This window comes from Taudactylus pleione, unplaced genomic scaffold, assembly GCF_031769625.1.
Source record: "Taudactylus pleione unplaced genomic scaffold, aTauple2 ptg000329l, whole genome shotgun sequence".
NCBI lineage: Eukaryota > Metazoa > Chordata > Amphibia > Anura > Myobatrachidae > Taudactylus > Taudactylus pleione.
This window is the reverse complement of record NW_028284730.1, coordinates 8,920,767-8,944,450: the sequence shown is the minus strand read 5'-3', so window position 1 is coordinate 8,944,450 and position 23,684 is coordinate 8,920,767. Positions and strand designations below refer to the sequence as shown.

Below are 23,684 nucleotides of genomic sequence, written 5' to 3'. Positions count from 1 at the left end.
GGGTTAGGTGTTAGGGTTAGGCACTAGGGAGAGGCTTAGGGTTAAGCACTAAGGGGGAGGGTTAGGGTGCGGGGAAGTAGAGGATAGGTTTTGGCACTAGGGGGAAGGTTTGGTTCAGGTACCGAGGAGAGAGGGTTAGGGGTAGGGAGAGGGGGAAGGGGAGGGTTAGGAAACCTACCGACAGGTGTTGGTATCCTAACCCTGTCAGGATGCCGGAATTGGGATTCTGAATGCCAGAATCCCGAGAGCTGGCATTCTGAACACCAGCATCCCACAACACTCCCATGGCACTCTTCTGACACTCCCACAGATCATGTCCTCATATGCCCTATTTCACAGAAAAACAGATGTGGCCAAGTTGTGACTGACTCAGAATACTGTTGGAAGGGCATTCCCTAGATCCGTGTGACTCAGAACCCTTTATCTCATAGGAGAAAAAGATAGGGAGCAAGTACACAGGGTGTGCCACGTCTAGTTTTCTATGCCATGATATCATGCATTTGCCAATCTTATCTGAATAACTTCTGATGCATGATAAATGGCGAAACAACATTTGTAATGACAATCAATAGAGTTAAAATTCCATTTTATTACATTAAAAAAAATTAAAAATCATACAGATGAATCAGCTTTCCAAAACATACATGAAGCTGACTTTTGTAAATGGTTATAATAATTTTTTATACATTTAATGATGTAGGGCAAAATTAACTGAACTAATCATATGAGGATATATTTTAAAAAATCAAATCAAAATAGGATATTATTGTTGAAATGTGTAGATTCAAGATGACGACTTCATAGATAAAATATCTTGGTGACAGAATATCTCATGAAAGACCTTATCAGTCTGGAAAACAATGTATTATTTACTGTAGTATAATGTTGAAATATTGAGACATACATCACAGCTTAGTGTTTGAAAGTTCAAATACTTGTTTTGTAAGCAAAACTCACATAACTACTGATTATAAAGCAATAATCAATTTAAGAGATTTAATTCATCCAAGCCAAATAAGATTTGTCATATAGTAACAAGCACCAACAACAATTGTCTTTTTCTTTTGTATTCATGTACAGTAGGATGGTCCTTATATAGTGAAAAAAATTAAAGTGTCTGGATTTTCAGGTCTCATGGTCCTGTTTTGTTCCATTTAGTTCGAAAATTATTTGTGTAACATTTGTCTTTGAATGCTTTATGTTTAGGGTGTGCTCAAGTGCTTTGTGTTTCTCTTTTTTCACAGGTTTAAAGATATCAGTACGGTCTAAGATTACTACAGCAGGTTATCATCATTATTAGTAGAAGTGTAACTGTCATAATGGCAACTAGTGCATCACCTTCAACAAGAAGCAAGTGTGAGGTTATGACGATTACAGAGGACAAGGAGTTTTTGATTGGGCCAAAGAGAGAAAGGAAGACAAGGTGCAATGAGAGGAGTAGATAAAGTACTTGCCAAAAAAGATACAGAAAGAATGAAAAAAGCAACAATTGCAAGGATAGAAAAATCAAAAACTGAGAAGAGCCTATATGAAAAAGATGTAATTCTGGAATTGTCTACCACAAGCTCTGATGAACTGCATTCACCCATTAGAGAAAGGGGCAACAATTATTAGCAATGTTACTTTGTGAAATACTGTACTTTACTTTAGCTTTCACACTAATAAATGTTTATTAATGACTTTACAATTATTTAAAATTATTTTGGCTCTGTTGGCTATTATAGGGTACGGTCTCTACAGAGTAACCCTTTTTTAATTCAAAATACACATTTATGGCTTGAGCATAAAGTAAAACAACGTCAGATCATAATGATTTTTGGTGCACCTTATTTTCTAATGAAAAGGATCTACATGAGTGGGTGAGAGACTTATAATCAGAAAGTCTTAAAATAAGAGCCACCCTAATACAGTATGGCATTAACTTTGCACACAGCTGGTTCCATATATAATATTGGAAAAACCAAGCAGAAGCATGTTATATTCTGTGGGTTTTTTTCAAAATGCAACCTGATTTTGTCTTGGCTGCGGTATATGAAGCCTATATATGGACTTTTTGAGTGTGGCTCGCAAGCCAGCTCTTGTTTGGAAGTTATCCTCCGTATCTGGGAGGTGAATGTATTTTAGCTGCAATTAAAAGTTGTTTAAGGCATACAATATATGGCAGTGTAGGAACTCACAGAAAGTGAGGAACCCTTGATACTGGACTGCAAAGCTTAATTGTTTTGAAAAAATATCAACAAATTCCTCATGCTTTTATTTTTCTAGCTACACACAGATTTTTAGTGACAAGCACAGGTAACTGTCTTTTTATTTTTATGCATATATGGCATTAATATTGTCATGCAGCTGATACAATGTATAATATGGGTAAAATCAAGAATGAGCATAGTTCTCTTCTGAATGTGCAGAAACTACACCAATATCCACTCTCCTGCCAAACTAATTTAGCGGCGCCTAATTTGGCATTTTCCTGGCACTGTATATTTGGGCCCAGGCATTATTGTATCCATGTTGCCTGCAGGAAATGTCCTCTCTAATAGATTGCCGAGCCTCTGTGGTGACTAGCCACACCCACTATGCATGGGCCCCTAGCTCTGCATTCCCCCAGTGGGCCCATCATGTACCAGTCCAACACAGTGCATATATGGCATTAATATTGTCATGCAGCTGATACAATGTATAATATGGGTAAAATCAAGAACGAGCATAGTTCTTTTCTGAATGTGCAGACTGGAAGTTAAAGCTGTATAGGAAGGCTCAGGGAAATGAGGAGAGGAGAAGAAGGGGACAACAGGAGGGGAGGGACAAGGACACATATTTGATCAACAGCACAACACAGGCTTGGCTGGTCCCAGGAGATGAAACTAACAGAACCAGGTAAATATCATCCCAAAGATGATCTAGGCCACCCACCACTGTTGGAACCTTAGGTAGTGAAAGCCAGTTTGATCTTCACTGGACTCTATCAGATTGCCAAGATCATGCCATGCAATGGAAGGCAAGCAGAGAGACTTTCAAAAAACATACATCCAATCTGAATAAGAATCATTATCTAAAATAGGCCTACCTAAGCCGCACCACAGTGGGAACCAGAGTGCAAGGGGGACCTCTACCTAAAAGCACTTTTACTTCTTCAGAGCAGCACTGACTAGAAGTACAGTTCCTGTTGGGCTGGTCTAGGATTGTGGCAGTGCTCAGATCTTCAAATCTCAATATAACTTTTTACCTTGTGTACCTGCCAAAAACAGGAAGACACCAAACATGATCGCTTATTGGACATTGCTCCAAGTGGATCAGTGATTATAGCCTGCTTAGTGTAGGATTGTTATGGAGGCTCTTTGTGGCTTTTGTTACATGTAATATTAATGTGCTTTGTGTTTTCATGTGTAAAATAAAGTTCAAAAATATTTTCAAGTTTTTTGCTGAGGTATTTCCAAACCCATAGAGCTATTGGGAGTCCTCAGTTAGCAAATAAGACTGCCTCAGGTGGATCAGCTAAGCTTGTGCAGCAAAAGAGCTCAAGTGAATATTATCCCAGTAGCCTCAAAGAGGATACCTCACAGGTGTATTAACCACTTGCCTGGCCACACACAGGGGCGGATTGGGCCGCCAGTACACCGGGCCGGTTCCCGCTGGGCTGGTCCCCACAGTGTCTGGCAGCAGCCCTGTACTTACCTTACCTACCCTCGCTGCCATGATTGGACCTCAGCTCCGATTGGGCAACTCTACAACATATGCTGCATGCGCAAACCCTGCTGGCTAAAGATAAAGGCTGACTGGGGAGCTGCTGACTCCTCCCACAAGCCTCTGTCCAGCCCCTCTGAGGCCCGGTCTGACTCACAGCCCTAATTACTTCCAAGAAGACAGCAGTGACGCTGCCACCGAGACAAGAGCAGACGAGCTGCAAGTAAGTGATGATGGTGGCAGCGGCTGCTGCACAATGAGGGGGGAGGGGAGAGGGGGGGAAGGGAAATGAGGTGAGGCTAACATACATTGTTGGGGGAGTAAGGTTGAGACACACAGGGGCTGGTGGGAATGGGCCTGTTATACACAGGGGCTGCTGAGACACACAGGGGCTGGTGAGAATGAGGCTGACATACACTTTGGCTGGGGTACACAGGGACTGCTGAGACACACAGGGGCTGGTGGGAATGAGGCTGACATACACTGGGACTGGGGTACACAGGGGCTGCTGAGACAGGGGCTGGTGGGAATGAGGCTGACATACATTGGTTCTGGGAAACACGGGCTGCTGAGACACACGGACTGGGGGGAATGATGCTGACAAACACAGGGGCTGAGACACACACAGGGGCTGGGGGGAATAAGGCTGACACACACTGGGGCTTGGGAATGGGGTTGAGACACACTCTGGGGCTGGGGGAATGGGGCTGAGACACACTGGGGTTGTGGGAATGAGGCAAAGAGCTACAGGTGAGCCTGAGTATGGAGAGACACAGAGGGTCCTGGAGAGACATATGGGGTCCTGGAGAGAGATATGGAGGCCTGGAAATGGAAAGACACAAGCAGCCTGGAGAACTAAGGGCCTGAGGATGGAGAGACGTAAGGGGGTCTGGAGTAACACTGGGGCCTGGAAAGACACAAAAATTGTTTGATCATGGAAATTCACATTTTGCCCTGCACAAAAACTTGTTACTATATATTATCTATTTATGATGATGACATTGGTTATAGTTCCACGTAAACAGGCATCTTCCAGACAGTGTGATCTACATGACTAGTGAATACCGGCTGAAGACGCTGCCCAGTGAGACTCAAATTCTTCCGAGGTTCCATGTTGCAGAGAAACAGCCATATAGGTAAGAAAAAAGACTTCCAAACTGACTGGCCTGTACCTAATGCAGAGGGATGGGGGTCCCCAAAAAGAGTGTATCATTCACCAAGAATTCTGTTGCCGACCCTGCTCCCCTCAGTGGCTTGCAAAAGCCCCTCCAGGCCATAAGACAAGGGTGTGTCCTGCCCTCCTCCACAGACCCCGCCTCCTCAACAGACCCACCCCCTCAACAGACCCACCCCCATAAGGGCTGCTTCCAGAAATTTCCCAGGCTGGTTTTCCATCCCTAGCCGCCCCTGGTCACACCAGTCAGAAATGCTCACTGGGTGGCTGCCTCTTGGCTCCCCTGCACCATTGTATGCTCCTCCAGTGTGGACCATGCAGCTTATCACTGATTGGGTAGCCCAGGGGCACCCCCCACCCAGTGGTTGCAGATAGGGAAAGCCACCAGGGAAATGTAAATCCAGCAGAACTCAGCCCACTACTGTACACCAGGCCACTGCAGAGGGGAGCAGCCACCAGGGTATTGTAAAGCAAACAACCCTTAACCCCCAGTTTATTCCCAGTGACTGCAGAGAGGAGCAGCTGCCAGGGATATATAAACATAGCAGAGCTTCTGCCCCACAGCATGTTGCGATTTCCCAAAAATTACCAACGTGCAAATAAATTGGGGGGGGAAGTGGAGCCAATATTAATATTAGAAAAATTGTCATGTGTCCTTTTGAATATGACAATCCTGTATCAATCAATAATATCAGAACTGGGCCGCCAATTAGGATTAGTTATAGTTTAAAGTTTATGCACAGTGTGCCATAACAATTGCTATTTTATGGTATACTGGGTTTAAAAATATATATTATGTTTAATAAACTAGTGTTAGTTTTAAACAGATGTTCTTGACCTAATTCATTCATAAAAACCCCTTACAATTTCCAAATTCTGTTTTACGAATATTAAGTAGTAAAGTGGTTAATACTTTGTATAAGACTGTGAAGTATGGATGAAATAAAGTTTAAGCTAAATAAAATAAAGTTTGAGATAATTCATAATTTCTAAGTATTTATGGAAAATTATCAAAGGTATCATACAAGTCTATTTTGAAATAATAAGAAATCATGTTTTGTACTAAAAATTGCAAGTTAAAAAATATCCTTATATAACTCTTTATATAACTCTTAGTTTTAATATAATTAAGTTCCTACCTGAGACTTGGTCCCACAGTGGCAAATTGTTAATTAATTCTCCAAAGGCATACAACCCAGTTTATAATGTATATATAATCAACACTCTCCACAGACATGAACTTCCAACAGGCAAAATTGTACCAATGGTAAGGTAATACTTTTTTATTGTTACAATATAATTGACCAACTATTCTGAAAAAAAGAATATGAAGTAGACCGAATGTTTATAGTATAAAATCAGTTAGTAACTCTAATTACATGTCTTTGTGTACTTTTTCTGTGTTTAATTTATAGGGGATGAATCGAAGAAGGTTATTATATATTGATTGGAATAAACAGGAAAAAGGTTAACAATTATACTTTTAAAATTTGAAACAAAAATAATAATGTGATGCAAGAGAAATGAAATACATAAATTAGGTTCACTAATAGATGTAGACAAAAGCTGGTTTCTAAAAGTCCAAAGGAGCAATAACTTTTAATAGAGATTTCCGGTATCGAGACTTTTAAATACTGGTAGCAGTTCACAGTAGATGGTCCATGCTTCCCAGATCACAAATCTATCATGGGTGAAAACTATAATTTTTCCATACTGTATGTATTTCAACACGTACTGTAATTATAATAGAGTAGATATTGCCAGAGATTTCCTATGTTTCATAAAAAGATCCCTCCCAGCTATGAATATAAGTACAAATTATAATTTGAGTCTTTTGGGCCATATCGCCACAGCAATCAAAGACCTTATTCCAACAAAGAGCTAGCAAATACCAACTCTAACATACAGTATGTGTTGTCCTCATGTTTTCCATAAGACATCTGCAGTGTTAGTAAATAAATTGTGAAGCCTCATGGGGTAGATGTCTTTTTAAAGTACAATAAATGATGTTCGCTCTGAAAGGGGTTGGTTTGCCAAATAAATTTTGGTTGCTTTCTGTTTTCTTCAAAATCTGTGATACTTCTGCAGATACTTGTAGAAATCTGTTTTTGAATTTGTTTTGAATGACACTTACAGGTAATAATATATGATTTCAAACTTGGGAATATTGTAAGCAAAGAGTTTCTAATTACCAAAGCTAGTACGTAAATGGGGACTTTCATTGCCAGTAGAGGTTTACTTGGTGACAAACGTCATTTATACAGAGAAAGTGGGCATACATGATATTGCTCCAATTTCACTGCTATTTAAGTAGTTTGTGCCTTGCAACTGGGTGAACTGATTCAAAATAGACACTTAATAATATAACAACATTTGAAGAAGTACATCGCCACCACCACTGTTGCAGGTTTGTGAAGAGTAGATTGTATTACTATGGCTTTCATTACCTGGCCAAATAAAGCTTTTATTTTATTTTTGAATGTAACAAAGATTTTGAGATGTGTAAAGGGGTAAAGATCATGTGAAAATTTGGTTAGCATATTGCATTCTGTTTTCTTTCTATCTATCTATCTATCTACGGTATCTATCTTCTCACATACATTACATTGACAAAAAACAATCAAACTAAATCTACTAACTCACAGAGGAGGTGCACTATATTTTTAATATAATATTTGTTACAGACAAGTTTTTGGTTTAATTGAACTATATTATTTTATTTTGTGTTACATGCTTTACCTGTGATTAGCACACAATGGCTGATGGTAGGACTCAGGGCTACACATAAGTTGTGAGGTCGTGGAATATCCATTAATTAACGTTTTTTTTTTTTTTTAGAACTTTACTGTTTTGCCCAGAGATTCAATGCATTGAGGAATCTCATGTGCTTGTTATCATCCTCTAGGTAGACAGAAAATATGAATATGTGTCAAAACAGTACAGTCAAAGAATTTCACATCTTGGGATTCTCTACTTCTACAACAGAACAACTTCTACTTTATATTGGAGTTCTGGTTATGTATTTATTAACTATTTTTGGGAACCTGTTAATTATTACACTTATCTTGCTTGTGACCAAGCTACATACTCCAATGTATTTCTTATTGTGCAATCTCTCTGCTGTGGATATCACATATGTCTCAACCACTCTCCCAAAATTGTTGTCCATCACGATAACACAGGACAACAGGATATCCTTCCAGGATTGCATGACTCAGTTGTATTTCTTTACATTCTGTGCTATCTGTGATATTTTTGTGCTGACGTCCATGGCTTATGACCGTTACATAGCAGTCTGTAAGCCTTTGCAATATACATTGATCATGAATAAAAGTATATGCATTATAATGGCTGTTTGCTGCTGGCTTGTATCTGCTATGAACTCATTGCTGCTGACATTGCTTACATCTGTATTATCTTTTTGTAATTCACACAAAATTAATCATTTCTTCTGTGATCTAAAAACAATGACTGCTCTCTCATCTAGTGATACTACAAGTAGGGAAATCTTTATGTTGATTCAAGATATTGTTATTGCCTTTATACCATTTTCACTTACTATAACATCATATGTCTACATAATCTCCACCATATTGAAGATACATTCTTCTGAGGGGAGGCTGAAGGCTTTCTCCAGCTGCACCTCCCATCTCACCACTGTCATATTATTCTATGGGCCAATACTATTTGTGTATATTAAACCTGAATCTGATCATTCCAAAGAACAAGATAACTTGATCTCAATTATCTATGTGGCTGTGGTTCCAATGTTAAACCCATTTGTCTATACTTTGAGGAACAAAGATGTTTTGGAAGCTACTAAAAAGTTAATCAACTTCAAGAGGAACCTTGTTTAACTTAAGTATAATCCTAAAGAAAAGTATGTAAAGAGCCAAGGACTATTTGCTTTAATGACCGCATTCCATAAATATCTTGTATTAAAAATGATGGAACATGTTTATGTAATTTCTGGTATAAATGACTAAGGGGCAGATGTACAAGTCTCTGGAGAGTGATAAACTACCAACCAATCAGCTCCTGTCATTTTTCAAAATAGCCTGTAACATGACAGTTAAGAACTGAGTAGCTGGTAGTTTATCACTTTCCAATTTATCACTTTCCAGAACTTAGTACATCTCCCCCTGAGAGATTAAATTTAAGGGGTGGTATTCTATAATTGTACTGCCATGTATATGCAAATATTATAACTGCAATATTTAAAAATAAAGAACCTTTCCTTTTGCACTTGAAATATGTTTATGGATATTTATACTTGAATCAAAATATATTTCCATATCAACATCTTTGCTTACTTTATTTAAATGTGTACTCTTTCCACGCACAGGTGAGAATAGAATATATAGAGGACACAGATCAGTTGAGCTAATGCATTTTATATTTTAAAGTCCTCAGAGAAGTCTTTTACTTGGGCTAAGATGGACTGGACCATTCGAAGTGTTGCTGACTACACATACGTACAGCTGTCAAGTGTCAAAGTCAAGAAAATCTTTATGACTGATAATACATGCAGATGATAATACATGCAGATGATAATACATGCAGATGATGACTTCACAAATCTGAACAACTGCAGGATCAGTGCTGATGTCCCTGCATTTTAAAGAAACATGTTGTATAATAGCCATCCCTGACAGTAAAGGATTAGTAACTGGGCTACTTTTAACCTGAGTACAAACCATGCGATTGGGATGATGCAATGAAACAATACATCGTGCCGTCCATACACACTGCACGATGCAGTGAATGACAGTGCAATGTGTCGTTCCCTGCTGCATTTAACAGGATGGCATCATTCATCGCATTGTGCATTCTGCTGTGCAGCACAGCAGATAGAACAATGCGATGGGCGACTAATGGGCAATTTTTAATGTATGGGAATTTATTAGGATCAGGAAGCGCACAATGCTAATCCAGCTCTCACAATGGCCAACGTGATGAAAAGTTAGATTCTGGGTCACTTCATGGCACCGCAGATGTGAGTGTATATTATTTACTCTCTCTCTCTCTCTCTCTATTCAGCAGAAATGGTAGTCATTACAAATTCCATGGAAATAAAAACAAATTATTTCAGCAGTGGATATATGTGTAGACTTGTAACTGTGATTGAACTCAAGTTTTATATATAACTTATCTGATGCATTTCATTATTTTGCATAATTTCTTCTAAGGAGTATAATGAACTACAAAATTCCTATATAAAGACAACTAAATAATTATCTATCACATTTAAAAAAATGATCACATAAATACAGTAATTCCTTTTATTATTATCTGTATAAATTCTATACATATTATAAATTATATTAAATGTCATCATAAAAAATTAAATTCATACTTAAATTTAACATGCGAAAAAATGTGAGCAATTAGACTGATACTGTACTAGATGTATTAAGTGTATTCTTAATACTTTCCTGATATGGAAAGTAATCAGGACCAGTGCTAGACTTCTAGGCACCCTAGTCAAAACTTCTGCATGTGCCCCCAGTAGTAAGGCTCCAGTATTGCCCCATATGATGCCCCCAGTAGTAAGGCCCCTGTAGTGCCTCCAGTAGTAAGGCCCCTGTAGTTCCCCCAGTAGAGTAGCTCCTATAATGAACCTGTAGTGCCCCCAGTAGTGCGGCCCCCAGTATTGCGGCCCCTGTAATGCCCCCAGTAGTAAGCCCCCCCATGCACACACATACACACATAAAAAAAATAACAAAACATCTTAAAACCCGCTCCAGTGCCTGCTGCCGTCCATCCCTGGTGCCCGCTCCTTGGAACTATGGGAGTGATGTCATATCGGAGGGCCGGCTGCCCCTAGGAAACTGCCTAAGCTTGCCTAGTGGAAGCGCCGGCCCAGAAAGTAATTAATAAAAAATGTGGTAGCTCTTTCACTTACTCAAAGTAAATCCACCTTTAGGGTAACATCGAGTTCACTCCCTCCCTCCTTAACTCCGAGAATAATTTTATGGTGTTCCAAGAGTTTCACTATGAATACCATTTGCCTTCAATGCATTTTTTGCTGTTTCATCATTACAGTATGTGAATTCTAAATTAACATCTGTGACTGTTCTGTGTCATAGCCAGTCTAATTTACTCACTTCAATATTACACTTTTTACATTCCACCAAATATAAGATACATTATTTATGCTCTAAACTCTTCTTTAATGACCCTGTCCAGTTGTGGTCCTCTTTGGAGGTTCATTTAAAATTCCTACAAAGGACCTTTATGTCTCCACTTTAGCCGAGATATATTTTATCAGATGAGTCCGAGATGAGTCTGGTCATTCTACGGAAGCTAAGTATTTTCATTGTGTATGGTCCTGCCCAAAGATTCAACATTTTGTGTGTATATATTTGTTTTTAATTAATCATACATTCGGATTGTTACTTCATTTCCTGTCTGAACCTCTCTTTTTTGCACATTTCACACTCCGGTCACAGACTCTGAAGATTACAAGCATACAGTATTTCCAGTCTTATCAATTTTTAGAACGTCTGCAAAATTACTTATTTTGCATAAATGGATTTCTAAGAAAGTGCCGTCAATCAGTGAAGTTAAAACTGATATACAGTACTGTACTTGACCTTATCTATTTGGACAGGATCAATGCTCTTGTTGATATAGAAAAATATGAGGGGCATTTCTATAAAAATTTAGTTTATTATCTACAATCTTTACTACTAGACACTCAACCTAGCATTGGTAAAGCCTGTAAATCCACTACTTGGTATTTTGCTTCAACAAGTGTTTGCTACTGTAATATATATATATATATATATATATATATATATAGATAGATAGATACAAAGATGCTGCACTCCAGACGACTTGTAAGAAACACACTAAATCACGGCATGTGTCAATCAGCAACGTTTCAGTGCTATTTTATTCAGCACTTTCGTCAGACTTATAACCATATATAACAATGCTCCTACCTTAAGTAGTCTTACACCCACCACGTGAACGCAGCACGAGCCGGAAGCGGGACCGAACACCCGTCCAGCCGTCGCATGTGATGACGTCATCGAAAGAGGCATCATCAAAGTGAGACCCATCACCATGGAAACTTAACAGCGCTAAACAGATAGAAATCACCAGCACATTAGTATGTCTGTATGCAATACATACAGACATACTAATGTGCTGGTGATTTCTATCTAAGGTAGGAGCATTGTTATATATGGTTATAAGTCTGCCGAAAGTGCTGAATAAAATAGCACTGAAACGTTGCTGATTGACACATGCCGTGATTTAGTGTATTTCTTACAAGTCGTCTGGAGTGCAGCATCTTTGTATGTATCTATCTACAGTAACTCCTGTTTGTGCGGGCACCCGACGCTGAATTTGTTACACAGGGAGAGCCGGACACCATGCTGTTTTTGTACATGAGTTGCATATATGGTATGTTTATGCACACTCGGTCAGGGCTCCCTTGAGTCTTTTCTCTACTACTGTGAAAAAATCTATCTTCATGCTTTTTTCCCACTTTTTTGCACTAAATTGCACATTTTTTGGACATTTCTATGTGGAAACTGTATTCCTGCACTAAACTTCAAGGCACTTTACTTCTGCATTTAAAGAATTACTGTGATTTTCCAGTATATTTATGGAGTTTTTCATTGGGACATTTTTGCAATAAGACTTTGGAACTATAATTTGAATGCTGCTATTTTTTGTTATATTTTGGCATTTTATGGGGACATTGCTGCAATAGACTTGGGAGTAATTTTTTGGATACTGTATTCCTGCATTAAATCTCCTGGCACTTTACCTCTGCATTTAAGGAACTACTGTGATTTTCCAGCATTTTAAGAAATTTTTCATTGGGACATTATTGCAATAAGACTTTGGAATTATAATTTGAATGCTGCTATTTTTTGTTTTCTTTTGGCATTTCATGGGGACATTATTGCAATAGACTTGTGAGTAATTTTTTGGAGTTTTTTTCTTTTTTTCAACTATTAATGCAATAAGATCTTGACCTTGGAGTTATAATCTGGATCTCGATATTTCTACATGCAATTATAAAGCACTTTATCCATATATTGACATTATTCCTGAGAGTTATATTTTTGTTGGAGTTTTTTCTAACTATTGGTGTATTATAGCCTTGAGTGCATTAAAGCTTGGTTCCTTTTTAACATGGAGCATGATACAGCGATTCAGGAATCTAGTGGTTATTCTTTTATGACGTATGCTATAGGAGATGTACATAGCTATTCAGAGGCAGAAGCTGATGAAATACGCTACACGGAAGTATTGTCCGAACAGATTGAAGCAATATCACTAGATGATACTTATCGCTCTTTGTTGAAATTAAAACGCAAAGAGATCGATTATTATTATCATTGTATATCCCTAAGTGATTATCATCGTGCTAAAAAAATACCCCGTGGGCTCAGAGTTAGAAACTCGCCCACTATTGGACGCAATGACCCATCATTTTGCAAAAAATGGGTGGGTATTTTAAACAAATGTTCCATGGACTTAATGCTGTTGATAATTGAGCAATCTACAAAAGAAATGAACAGTTTGAAGGAGAAAATCGCCACATTTGAAATTAAGCATAAAGCTATTTTAGAGGCTGATACATCTACCAACTGGTATGATAAATTGAATGGACAACTTCAAATTTATAAACGTGATCTTCTAAAATTCAAATCTGATAAAAGGTCTAAGGTAGATATGGATTACGACAATCCTAATGTGTACCGCTGGACGGAAAAATCAGGACGGTATGAAACAAGAAAACCATTTTTCCGTAGGAAATTTCGCAAGGAGAGAGAGTTAGATACATCAAATGAATATACTTCCACTGCTAGTGAATCTGAACCATCACATATTAATTTTGGTAATGATTGCCCTTTAGGAGTAACCACCAGGGCAAAAGGTGCAGGAGGAGGAGGCGCCCGTACACCCGACGGGGCGGGCAATGGAAGAGGCAGAAACCGTGTGGGTCATCCACCGAGGGGTCAGAGACGCTAGTTATCAATCTATCTGACTATGAACTAAATAAGCATGAAGTTCAAGTTCTTTCTAAAGGATTGTCTTTTGTTCCCACTTGTAAACAAGACTCATTACAGTGGGAAATTGAAAAATATCGCATTCATAGACAATTAAAGTTGAAAGAATATTTCGCCAAAATCCCCCCTGCTCCTACAAAGCCTGATATGGTGCCCGCACAAATCTCCAAATTATTACCTAAATCTACCTTTGAACCTCAATCTTATAATTCGTCTATTCGCACTTTTATGCGCCTATTACAGAAAGACACAGAGTTACAAATCTCGCAAACACCAAAGATTAGAAGTAATTTGACTATTCATGAACAAAAAGCTTTGGATGCTTTGTCACATAATAGCAATTTGATTTTTAGACCAGCTGATAAAGGTGGAGCGCTGGTAATTCAAAATGTCTATGACTATAAAGAGGAAATGGAGCGTCAGCTTTTGGATATTGACACTTATACCCGATTACCTCGTGATCCGACTACTAGTTTCAAGCAGGAACTTATTGAAGTTTTAGAGGCAGCAGTTCATAACGGGACTATTACAAATAAATTGAGGGATGCACTCATTCCATCTAATCCAATAGTGCCATTGTTATACACTATACCCAAAATACATAAGTCCCTTGATAAGCCACCTGGACGGCCTATTATTGCTGCTAGACATTCTTTGTTTCAGCCTACTTCATTATTTCTAGATTCTGTTTTTCAGCCATGTATTCAGTCTAATCCAAGATTTTTGCTAGATACTACTAATTTATTGAGAAAACTCAATGAGTTGCCTAAATTTGAGGATGAGATCTTTATGTGTGGTATTGATGTACAGAGTTTGTATATGGTGATACCACATGATATGGGACTGGCGGCTGTCAGACGGTATCTAGTGGGACACCCTCAGTACCAGGGTCCTGATATTGAGTTGTGCAGTGAATTATTGAATATGGTCTTAACGAAAAACTTTTTCTATTATGATGGGGCTTATTACTTGCAGGTCAAGGGATGTGCTATGGGCTCTAGTGTGGCCCCTGCGTATTCGAACATTTTCATGTTCGAAGTTGAAGATGATATTTTCTTTGCTAATACATCTATATCTGATAATATTTTATTTTACTGTAGATATATAGATGATATCTTGCTCTTTTGGAAGGGTACCAAAGAGGGTCTTACTGAGATTATTGATCACCACAATAGAAAAATGCATCCAATTAAATTCACGTATACCATCAGTAACCATGCTATTAATTTTTTGGATGTTGAGATAACGCTGAGTGAAGGTATTTTATCCACTGCGTTGTACTCTAAACCCACGGATAGGAACAATATATTACAGTACTCTAGTTTCCATCCTGAACCCCTAAAGCGTGGCCTACCTTTCTCTCAGTTGTTAAGAATAAAAAGGATCACTTACGATCCCAATGTGGCTTTAAGCCAGATGGAAGTTATGATCAATAAATTCAAGGAAAGAGGTTATCATCCTAGACTTTTAGAGCAAGCTAAACAAAGAGTTCTTGGTATGGATCGTAGCAAGCTTCTTGATACTGCTATTAATAAAAAGCAATCATCTATGCTCTCTTGGGTATGTCACTTTAATCCTACCAGTAGAGCCATTAATGATACTTCAAAAAAATTATGGCATATAGTACAATCCGATCCCGAGTTAGGATTGGGCGATACTAATTTAATGTCTTGATACACCAGAGGTAGAAATTTAAGGGACATCTTGGTAAAATCAGATGTAACCAAAAAAACTGACTCTAAAAATTTCCTGGGAACTAAAAAAGGTTGTATTAAGTGTGCATGTACCACCTGCCAGTATTTAATTCTGGGTGACACTTTTCAGCATCCCCATTCAGGTCGTACCTTCTATATTCGTAAACGTCTTACCTGTAGTTCCAAGTTTGTGGTTTATCAATTGATTTGCCCCTGTGGACTGTCATACATTGGTAAAACTGAACGTATGTTTAAGGAACGTATGGCAGTCCACAGGTCAGCTATTAGAGCAGCTTTGTTGAGTGGCAGTAGTGATCAATCTGTGGCTCATCACTTCTGTCTGGCTCATCATCCTCTAACCTCATTGAAGTATCGTATGATTGATCAGGTAGCCCCGTTGGTTCGAGGGGGGGATAGATCTTTAAAATGACTTCAATGCAAGACCCGGTGGATACATCGTCTAGGTACCCTTGTTCCCAAGGGGCTGAATGACCAATTGGGTCTATGTAATTTTATTTAAAGATCCTGATTATGCATATGTGTTATTTCTCTTTTTTCAAATTTTGACCATGTTCAATATTCATGGCTGTTAACTTTGAATGTAGTAGGTGAGCTATATTATGATTATAATGTGTTGCATTTTTTTCTATTTGTTCTATATAGTGGATTCGATTATATGTTAATATGTGTCTGCAAGTAGATATCATGATAGTATTGTGTAAACTTCGTGTATGCTGTCTATTGTCTGTATGTATTACATACAGACATACTAAAGTGCTGGTGATTTCTATCTGTTTAGCGCTGTTAAGTTTCCATGGTGATGGGTCTCACTTTGATGATGCCTCTTTTGATGACGTCATCACATGCGCCGGCTGGACGGGTGTTCGGTCCCGCTTCCGGCTCGTGCTGCGTTCACGTGGTGGGTGTAAGACTACTTAAGGTAGGAGCATTGTTATATATGGTTATAAGTCTGACGAAAGTGCTGAATAAAATGGCACTGAAATGTGGCTGAGTGACACATGCCGTGATTTAGTGTGTTTCTTACAAGTCGTCTGGAGTGCAGCATCTTTGTATGTATCTATCTAACTCGGCACCCGACGCTGAATTTGTTACACAGGGAGAGCCGGACACCATGCTGTTTTTATATATATATATATATATAACATATCACTAGCGCATGGAGTGGGGGTTTCTAAGTACCCAGAAACCCCCCCTGAGCAACCAATATTTTATTTTCTTCAGAGATGGGACAGCCTTGTCTCCATCTCTGCACCATCCCTGGGCCACCCACGATCAGTGGCGCTGCGCTGCCCAGCCAGGGCCCTGCCAGTTGTATATGTAAGGGGCATTGCTGGGGGGAGGCACTACAGGGGGGCACTATATTGAGGGCACTGCAAGGGGGGACTACTACTGGGGGCACTGGCACTGCTGGGGGGAGGCACTACTGGGGCACTATCTAAGGGGCACTACTGGGGGTACTGCATAGGGGGGCTACTACTGGGGGAACTAAATAAGGGGCACTGCATAGGGGGGACTACTACTGGGGGCACAATATAAGTGGCACTGCATATGGGAAACCACTACTGGGGGCTCTGGCACTGCTGGGGGGGCACTACTTGGGCACCATATAAGGGGCACTACTGGGGGCACTGCATAGGGGGGACTACTACTTGGGGCACTATATAAAAGGCACTACTGGGGGCACTGCATATGGAGGACCACTACTGGGGGCACTGGCACTGCTGGGGGGCACTATATAAGGGGCACTGCATAAGGGGGTCCACCACTTAGGGCACTGCATAGGGGAGACTACTTCTGGGGGCACTATATAAGTGGCACTACATAGGGAGGACTACTACTGGGGCAGTATATAAGGGGCACTGCATAGGGGGGACCACCACCACTTAGGGCACTGCATAGGTGGGTCTACTACTGGGGGCATTATATAAGTGGCACTAAATTGGAAGGACTACTACTGGGGGCAGTATATAAGGGGCAATGCATAGGGTGGGGGACTACTACTGGGGCTACTATATAAGGGGCACTACATAGGGAGGACTACTACTGGGGGCCTCTGTTGCACGAAACCTACTTATATGGGTGTGTGTAGACATATATAATGGAAACCCCTCCTTGAGAATCCTGTGTTTGCCCCTGTAGATAGATATATATATATATATATACACACACTATATCTTTGTTATGTCCTCATTCCTCTCACCATCTCTGCCTTTTCCTCCTTCCCCTACTTTTTCCATTCTGCCCCTGTCAGCTTGCCCCCTGACCCCTCCTTCCCCTTGTGGAACTGGAGTTTTCCTTTCACCCCCTTTAAATAGAAACATTTAAATTAAACTGTTCCTATTGGCATTTTGTTCTTCTTATGTTGCCAGTTTATGTACGTTAACCTTTGTATTTGGGCTGTGTTAATAAACTGTCTTTAAAAAAGCCCAGATTGGGGGAGCCATTTCTCATTTATATTTACAGTAGAATTTCCAGGAATTTTAGATGGAGGCCTTGAAAAAGCAAACTACAGTATTTTTAATCTTTTTCTTTTATAAAATATTATGTTTGGTTCAGCTGAAAGCAAATCTCTAACAATTGTTTTTTATCCCGTTAAAGTATAATTTCTCTTTATAAGAGCATTGACCTGATTTATAGTATGTGCATACAAAAGGTAACTCAATCTCATGATAATTTTGTTTTCCTTTACAGGCTAGGAAGGTCGTCCCTTTCCATCTTTCATACTTCTGTGTGTACTCTTTGTAATAATTATAAGGAATATCCTGTAAACAAAATAAAGTGATTTCTACTGACTGAATCAAAGACCTGGGGGTTATGTAATAAGTTCCGATTTTGCGGAGCCATCTATTTTTTCTGCACGATTGGATGTGTTGGCACTGTAGGAACAGTGTGTAGAGTGCAATGAGAGGTACAGATGTATAAACCTTCTATCGGATGAGGTGTGTCATGCATGCAAACCACTTACCACACCTATAATAAATAAAGACACTGAGACATAGATTTGGCAGATAACTTGATGGCGATTTATTGGAGCAATAATTATTTATTATTTATTTATTATTTATTTAATAATGTATGGTGGCAAAGAAAGGATGGCCAGAAATCAGCCAAATCTGCAATGCAGACACACAAACAACAACAGGCATAGCAGGTGTAGATCGCCCAGAGTGCATAAACATAACAATATAAACCATATAATCAACAAAAAGGTATCACTCACCCTCTACCTTGACTACCCACCCGTTTAGGTGGTGATATTGCCCCCCGTCAGGTTGGTACAGCCAACTAGCAGTCAACGAAGGGAGCGCACCTCAACCTGATAATTGCACTGGTGACCTGCCGTTCTTTCCCACCACAGCAAGGTTCTGCTTAGAGAACTGCCACACCACCACCATACAAAGGACTACCCCAATAATGCCAACTCCCTAAATAGATCCTCAACAAACAATGACAAACCCTCCTCTGTTAAATGGACCCCATCAGCCCTATACAGATAACTGAAATGAAATTGAATACCCATAGGAGGAATGACATGGCCCTCATTGCCCACCACAAATTTAGCTACTGCAAAATTATTTTTTTTCTGAGCCTCGTCTATAGCATGAAAACTCCTAACCCTACGCCACACTGGGCGAGGTACAATGAAAGACCAAATGAGTTTACACAAGGGTGAGGTCTACAGCACCCTCACCAAATCATTGATTATATCGACTCGCAGTTGGTGAATTAGTGAGGATCTGATAGTAAATTAGTGAGTATCTGCCAAAAATAAAATTTACTATTGGTTGCCGACTTTACTAGTTAAAGTGGCTAAGACCAACATAAAAGACACAAACGGAAAGAATGGGTGGGGGAATTGGGAAAAAACAGGTGAACTCGGCAAGAGGTAAAATAAAAACCTGCTGAGGGATAGACTATGACCTAATTAATTGATTGAAAATAGCCAAATTAGTCTGTCAGTTCAGGTAAAAATGTTAAAATCCCTCAAGACTTCCATTGCCAGCAAGACATGAGACAAGACAAAACAAACAAGACATAAGACATAAACAGCAAAGTGGACCATGAACATAACCAAAAACATAACAATGTCATACTGCGACATGACTTTAGACAAGTGCCCTTTAATGACTGGGCCTAATGTAACTTTTATAGCTATCCGATTTCCAACGGCCCAGGGCCTTAATTTCCGACGCCGAGAAACCCGCCGCTGCAGTTGCAGCTCCGATCTAAACGAGTGTGTTCCAAAATCCTGAGGTGAGAGGCCTAAACCTGACACACACTGCTTCAAAATCCAACCAAACTGGTACTTTGTAAGCGGAGTCCTGTCCATATGCATGAGCCATAAACCAGGAACATCCAGCCGCAATAACATGTAATGCGTAGCTAGTGCCACAGGGCAGATCCATTCGTCCCTAGATGGACCCAACAACATCCATCTAGCCCACTGCAAACGTGATAATGCATCGGCTATCTCATTCTCCACCCCCGGTATGTGTCTTGTCTTAAACATGATGTTACAGCTCAAACATGTCAGAAGAACCAGCTGCGCTAGCAAGCGCAAAACCAGCAGTGAAGCTGTGCGTTGCCGGTTGATCGCGTGCACCATGCCCAGGTTGTCACACCTGATCACAATGCTGCGATTGCGCAACAGGTACCCCCAAATTTCCAAGGAAACCATTATGGGAAAGAGTTCGAGAAGGAGCAAGTCCTTAGTCAAAACCTTTCCCCACCCATTCCTCCGGCCAACGTCCAACACACCAGGTGCCATCAAGGTAGCACCCGAACCCCATGGCCCCTGCTGCATTGCTAAACAGATGCAGTTGCAAATTGTCAGTGGCTGGAGACATCCACAATCGAATGCCATTAAAATCCTGTAGAAACCAGACGAAGACAGACAGGTCCCGAATTATCTCTGAGGTTAAACATAGCAAATGTCTCGGCTTAGTGACTCCAGCCATGGCCCTTTCCAACTTACGTGAAAAAACTCTGCCCATTGGTATAACCTTACAGGCAAAGTTTAACAGGCCCAGGAGGGATTGCGCCTGCCGCAGGGTAATTTTAGTGGAAACCGTGCACTCTGCTATGTTATTGCGCAACTTGTCCACCTTATCAAGAGGAAGGTGACAAGAATCCACCGAGGTATCGATCTCGATACCAAGGAATGACAAGCGAGAGGAAGGTCCCTCAGTTTTGTTCGCAGCAACGGGAACTCCAAAATGAAAAAACAGCGCTTGAAATGAAAACAAAAGATAACTGCATTTGTCTGAACCAGAAGGGCCAACACACAGGAAGTCATCAAGATAGTGGGCTATCCCATGACCCCCGCAAGAAAATTCGATGATCCAGTGTAGGAAGGTGCTAAATCGCTCGAAAAATGCACAGGACACAGAACACCCCATAGGCAAACATTTGTCTATGAAATATCCGTTGTCCAAGCGAAAACCCATAAACCAGAATGACTCCGGGTGCAAAGGAAGTAAACGAAATGCTGACTCCGCATCTATCTTAGCCATCAGTGCACCCGGACCATAGCACCTAATTACGTCCAAAGCATCGTCAAAAGACTGGTACACCACTGAGGCATCCTCTACTGGTATAGCATCATTTACTGACGAACCTGACAGATAAGACAGATGCTGAATGAGCCTGTATTTTCCGGGAATTTTCTTGGGAACCACCCCCACCAGGGAAATAACAAGATCCTTAATGGGGGACTCAGAAAAAGGCCTAGCCATGCGCCCAAAGCCAACCTCGCCAGCCTCTTTGTCCCTCACAATGTGGGGCAACTCAAACACAGACTTCAAATTTCTAGGCGATCCTGTGTCGACAGCCTGCAAGTTGGTAAACCAAAACCAAAACTGAAACCCTGTAACAAAAATTTTGCATCCAGCAAATCCGGGTACCAACTCAACCATTTTGCCATTGCCTCGACACGGACAGCGGATGGAGCTTTACTGAGCATTTGCACCTTTTGCTGGTTGTGCAGGCTGCTGCTGGGCACCCAGCTTGAAACACTTAAAAACTGGGTGGTTGCCACTACATTGCAAGCAGAGGTGACGAAAACAACATTTTCGTCCCTGCGTGCAGGAAGCATTATTAAAAGCTAAGCATTTACACCCAGGCAGCTGCTATTGGCCCTGGCAAACCACACTAGATGCTTTGTTCATGTTGTACACCTCGTAGGCAGGACGTGAAGGCTGCGTGACCTCCAGCCACACCGCCACATCCTTCCACCCTAGGCCCATTACCTGCCTGCCATTTTGCTTGCGACGAAATTCTTCATCGGATGCTCACCAAGCCAAGCCCCTGGAGGATAGCTTCATGCTGTGAATTAAATGCAGATACCTGATTATGTTCAGGTGCTCCTCTGGGCGCGTCTCCAAGTAACAAGCAGAGAAAACGCAAAAAAACAGCTAACCAGTTATTATATGATTTGAATGCTTCTAACCAATACCTCCTTTCGCCCTAGCCGCTTTAAAAGCCTTCTTTGCTTTCTCCGTCAGGGAAAAAATATCAACATTCTCCCCTTTTTGGATCTTGGTGCGACAAGTCACCCTTAAGCCGCGCAATACTGCCATATTGTCACAATGCACACCCGCCGAACGTTCCTTCCCTTTCTGAACTGATTTGCGCCTATGATCGCTATGCCTCCTTCTAGAGCGCCGCCGCACCTCAAGTTTAGCATATTTTGCAGCTCGCTTGCGTGCTTTGCCAGCACTATCCACATTGGACACAGAGGAGGAAAAAGAAGAAGTCAATGAACTAGAGTCTGAGCTAAACCCACCTGATTCACCCGATGTATCGGTGCCAGGAGCGACCCTGGATGGTCCTTCCCCAGTGTCCTCATCGTCCAGTGCACTGTCCTCAGCATCATGATCTGAAAAAGATGGAAGGACATCTAGCGCAGCATCCGCAGCATTACAACTCACACTTGCTCTGGCCTGACTCGAGTTCTGTTGATTCGCAGAAACGGCTGAGGCAACATCAGTGCCCTGATGTACCAGGCTGGGTGCTAAGATTCTCAATGCCTGCCCAAACTGAGCCATGCCTGCCCCCCCTAGTCCTCCCCCAGAATTATCATTAACGGGTGCTACTGAGGGGCTTGGGGCGTAGCCTATCAGTAAGGCCGACAAGAGAGGACCAAATGCCGCAGCCAATGTAGTTAGGGCAGCAACAATTGTTAAAGGCTCTGGCTGCATAGCAATGGGGGAAGGGCCAGAAGATACCTGCAAAACAGGCACTGCAAGGGCTGGCTGGGCTTGTGTCTGTACAAACTGTCCCCTATCCTGAGAAGGGACCCTGTCCTTCACAGCCCTAGCAGATCCTTGTCCCCTACCTATAGCAACTGCAGGTGTTGAAACCTTGGACTTTCCTGCACATCACTATGAGCCTGCAGGGTGCGCCCAACAAAATGGTGCCTAAGCCCTGCCCCCCTCTTCCTGACATGGCGGGTGCTCCGCTGCGAGAGAGGGACTGGGCAGCCGGCAGCTGCATCACTAGCACCATGTGCCATGGAAGGCACTCTGTGTCCCCGGCGGGACCTCCGCCGCTTACCCGAGGTACTGCCATGATCCCCGGGAGGGAGCGTGGTTCTGCACACCATGTCCACGGCGCGCACCCACCCGTGACCCGCTAAAGGGGTAGCGTCACCCGCGGCTGGGCCAGGACTGACAACTGCCGGACGTCGACGCGCTCTCCACACTACCTTCCTCCAGGGCAGACGCTGCAGCAGCCACAGTAAGAAAGCGGGTGGGGTCTAACGCTGCGGCGGGGATGGGGCATGGTGACAGGCAGGACAGGGGCAGGAGAGATCAATAGAAATTAAGACAGGGCAAAGTGAAAGTTGAGTAAAGAGGGCTTAAGTCAGAAAGAAGGACAGAAAATGTTAATAAAAGAAAGAAATGAATTAATCAGGAAATTATACAGTAAACAGCACAAAAATCAGCACTTAGCTCTGTCTCTGACACCTCCAGTCAAAATCTGGAAACAAAATGGCTTTGGCCTACACTTCTAGCCCCTTATATAATGTCCCTATTAAAAACCCACCCCTGCTTGCCATAGGCTATGTACAACCAG

General features: G+C 41.2%; 1 protein-coding gene across 1 annotated transcript; it reads left to right on the top strand.

Annotated features, from left to right (window-relative positions):
* The first annotated feature begins 7,782 nt into the window (after window positions 1-7,782).
* Window positions 7,783-8,715, top strand: LOC148509326 (olfactory receptor 5V1-like). The gene has a single exon (XM_088443452.1). It carries the CDS (start codon window positions 7,783-7,785, stop codon window positions 8,713-8,715), a length of 933 nt encoding a protein of 310 aa, XP_088299578.1.
* Window positions 8,716-23,684: the final 14,969 nt, after the last annotated feature.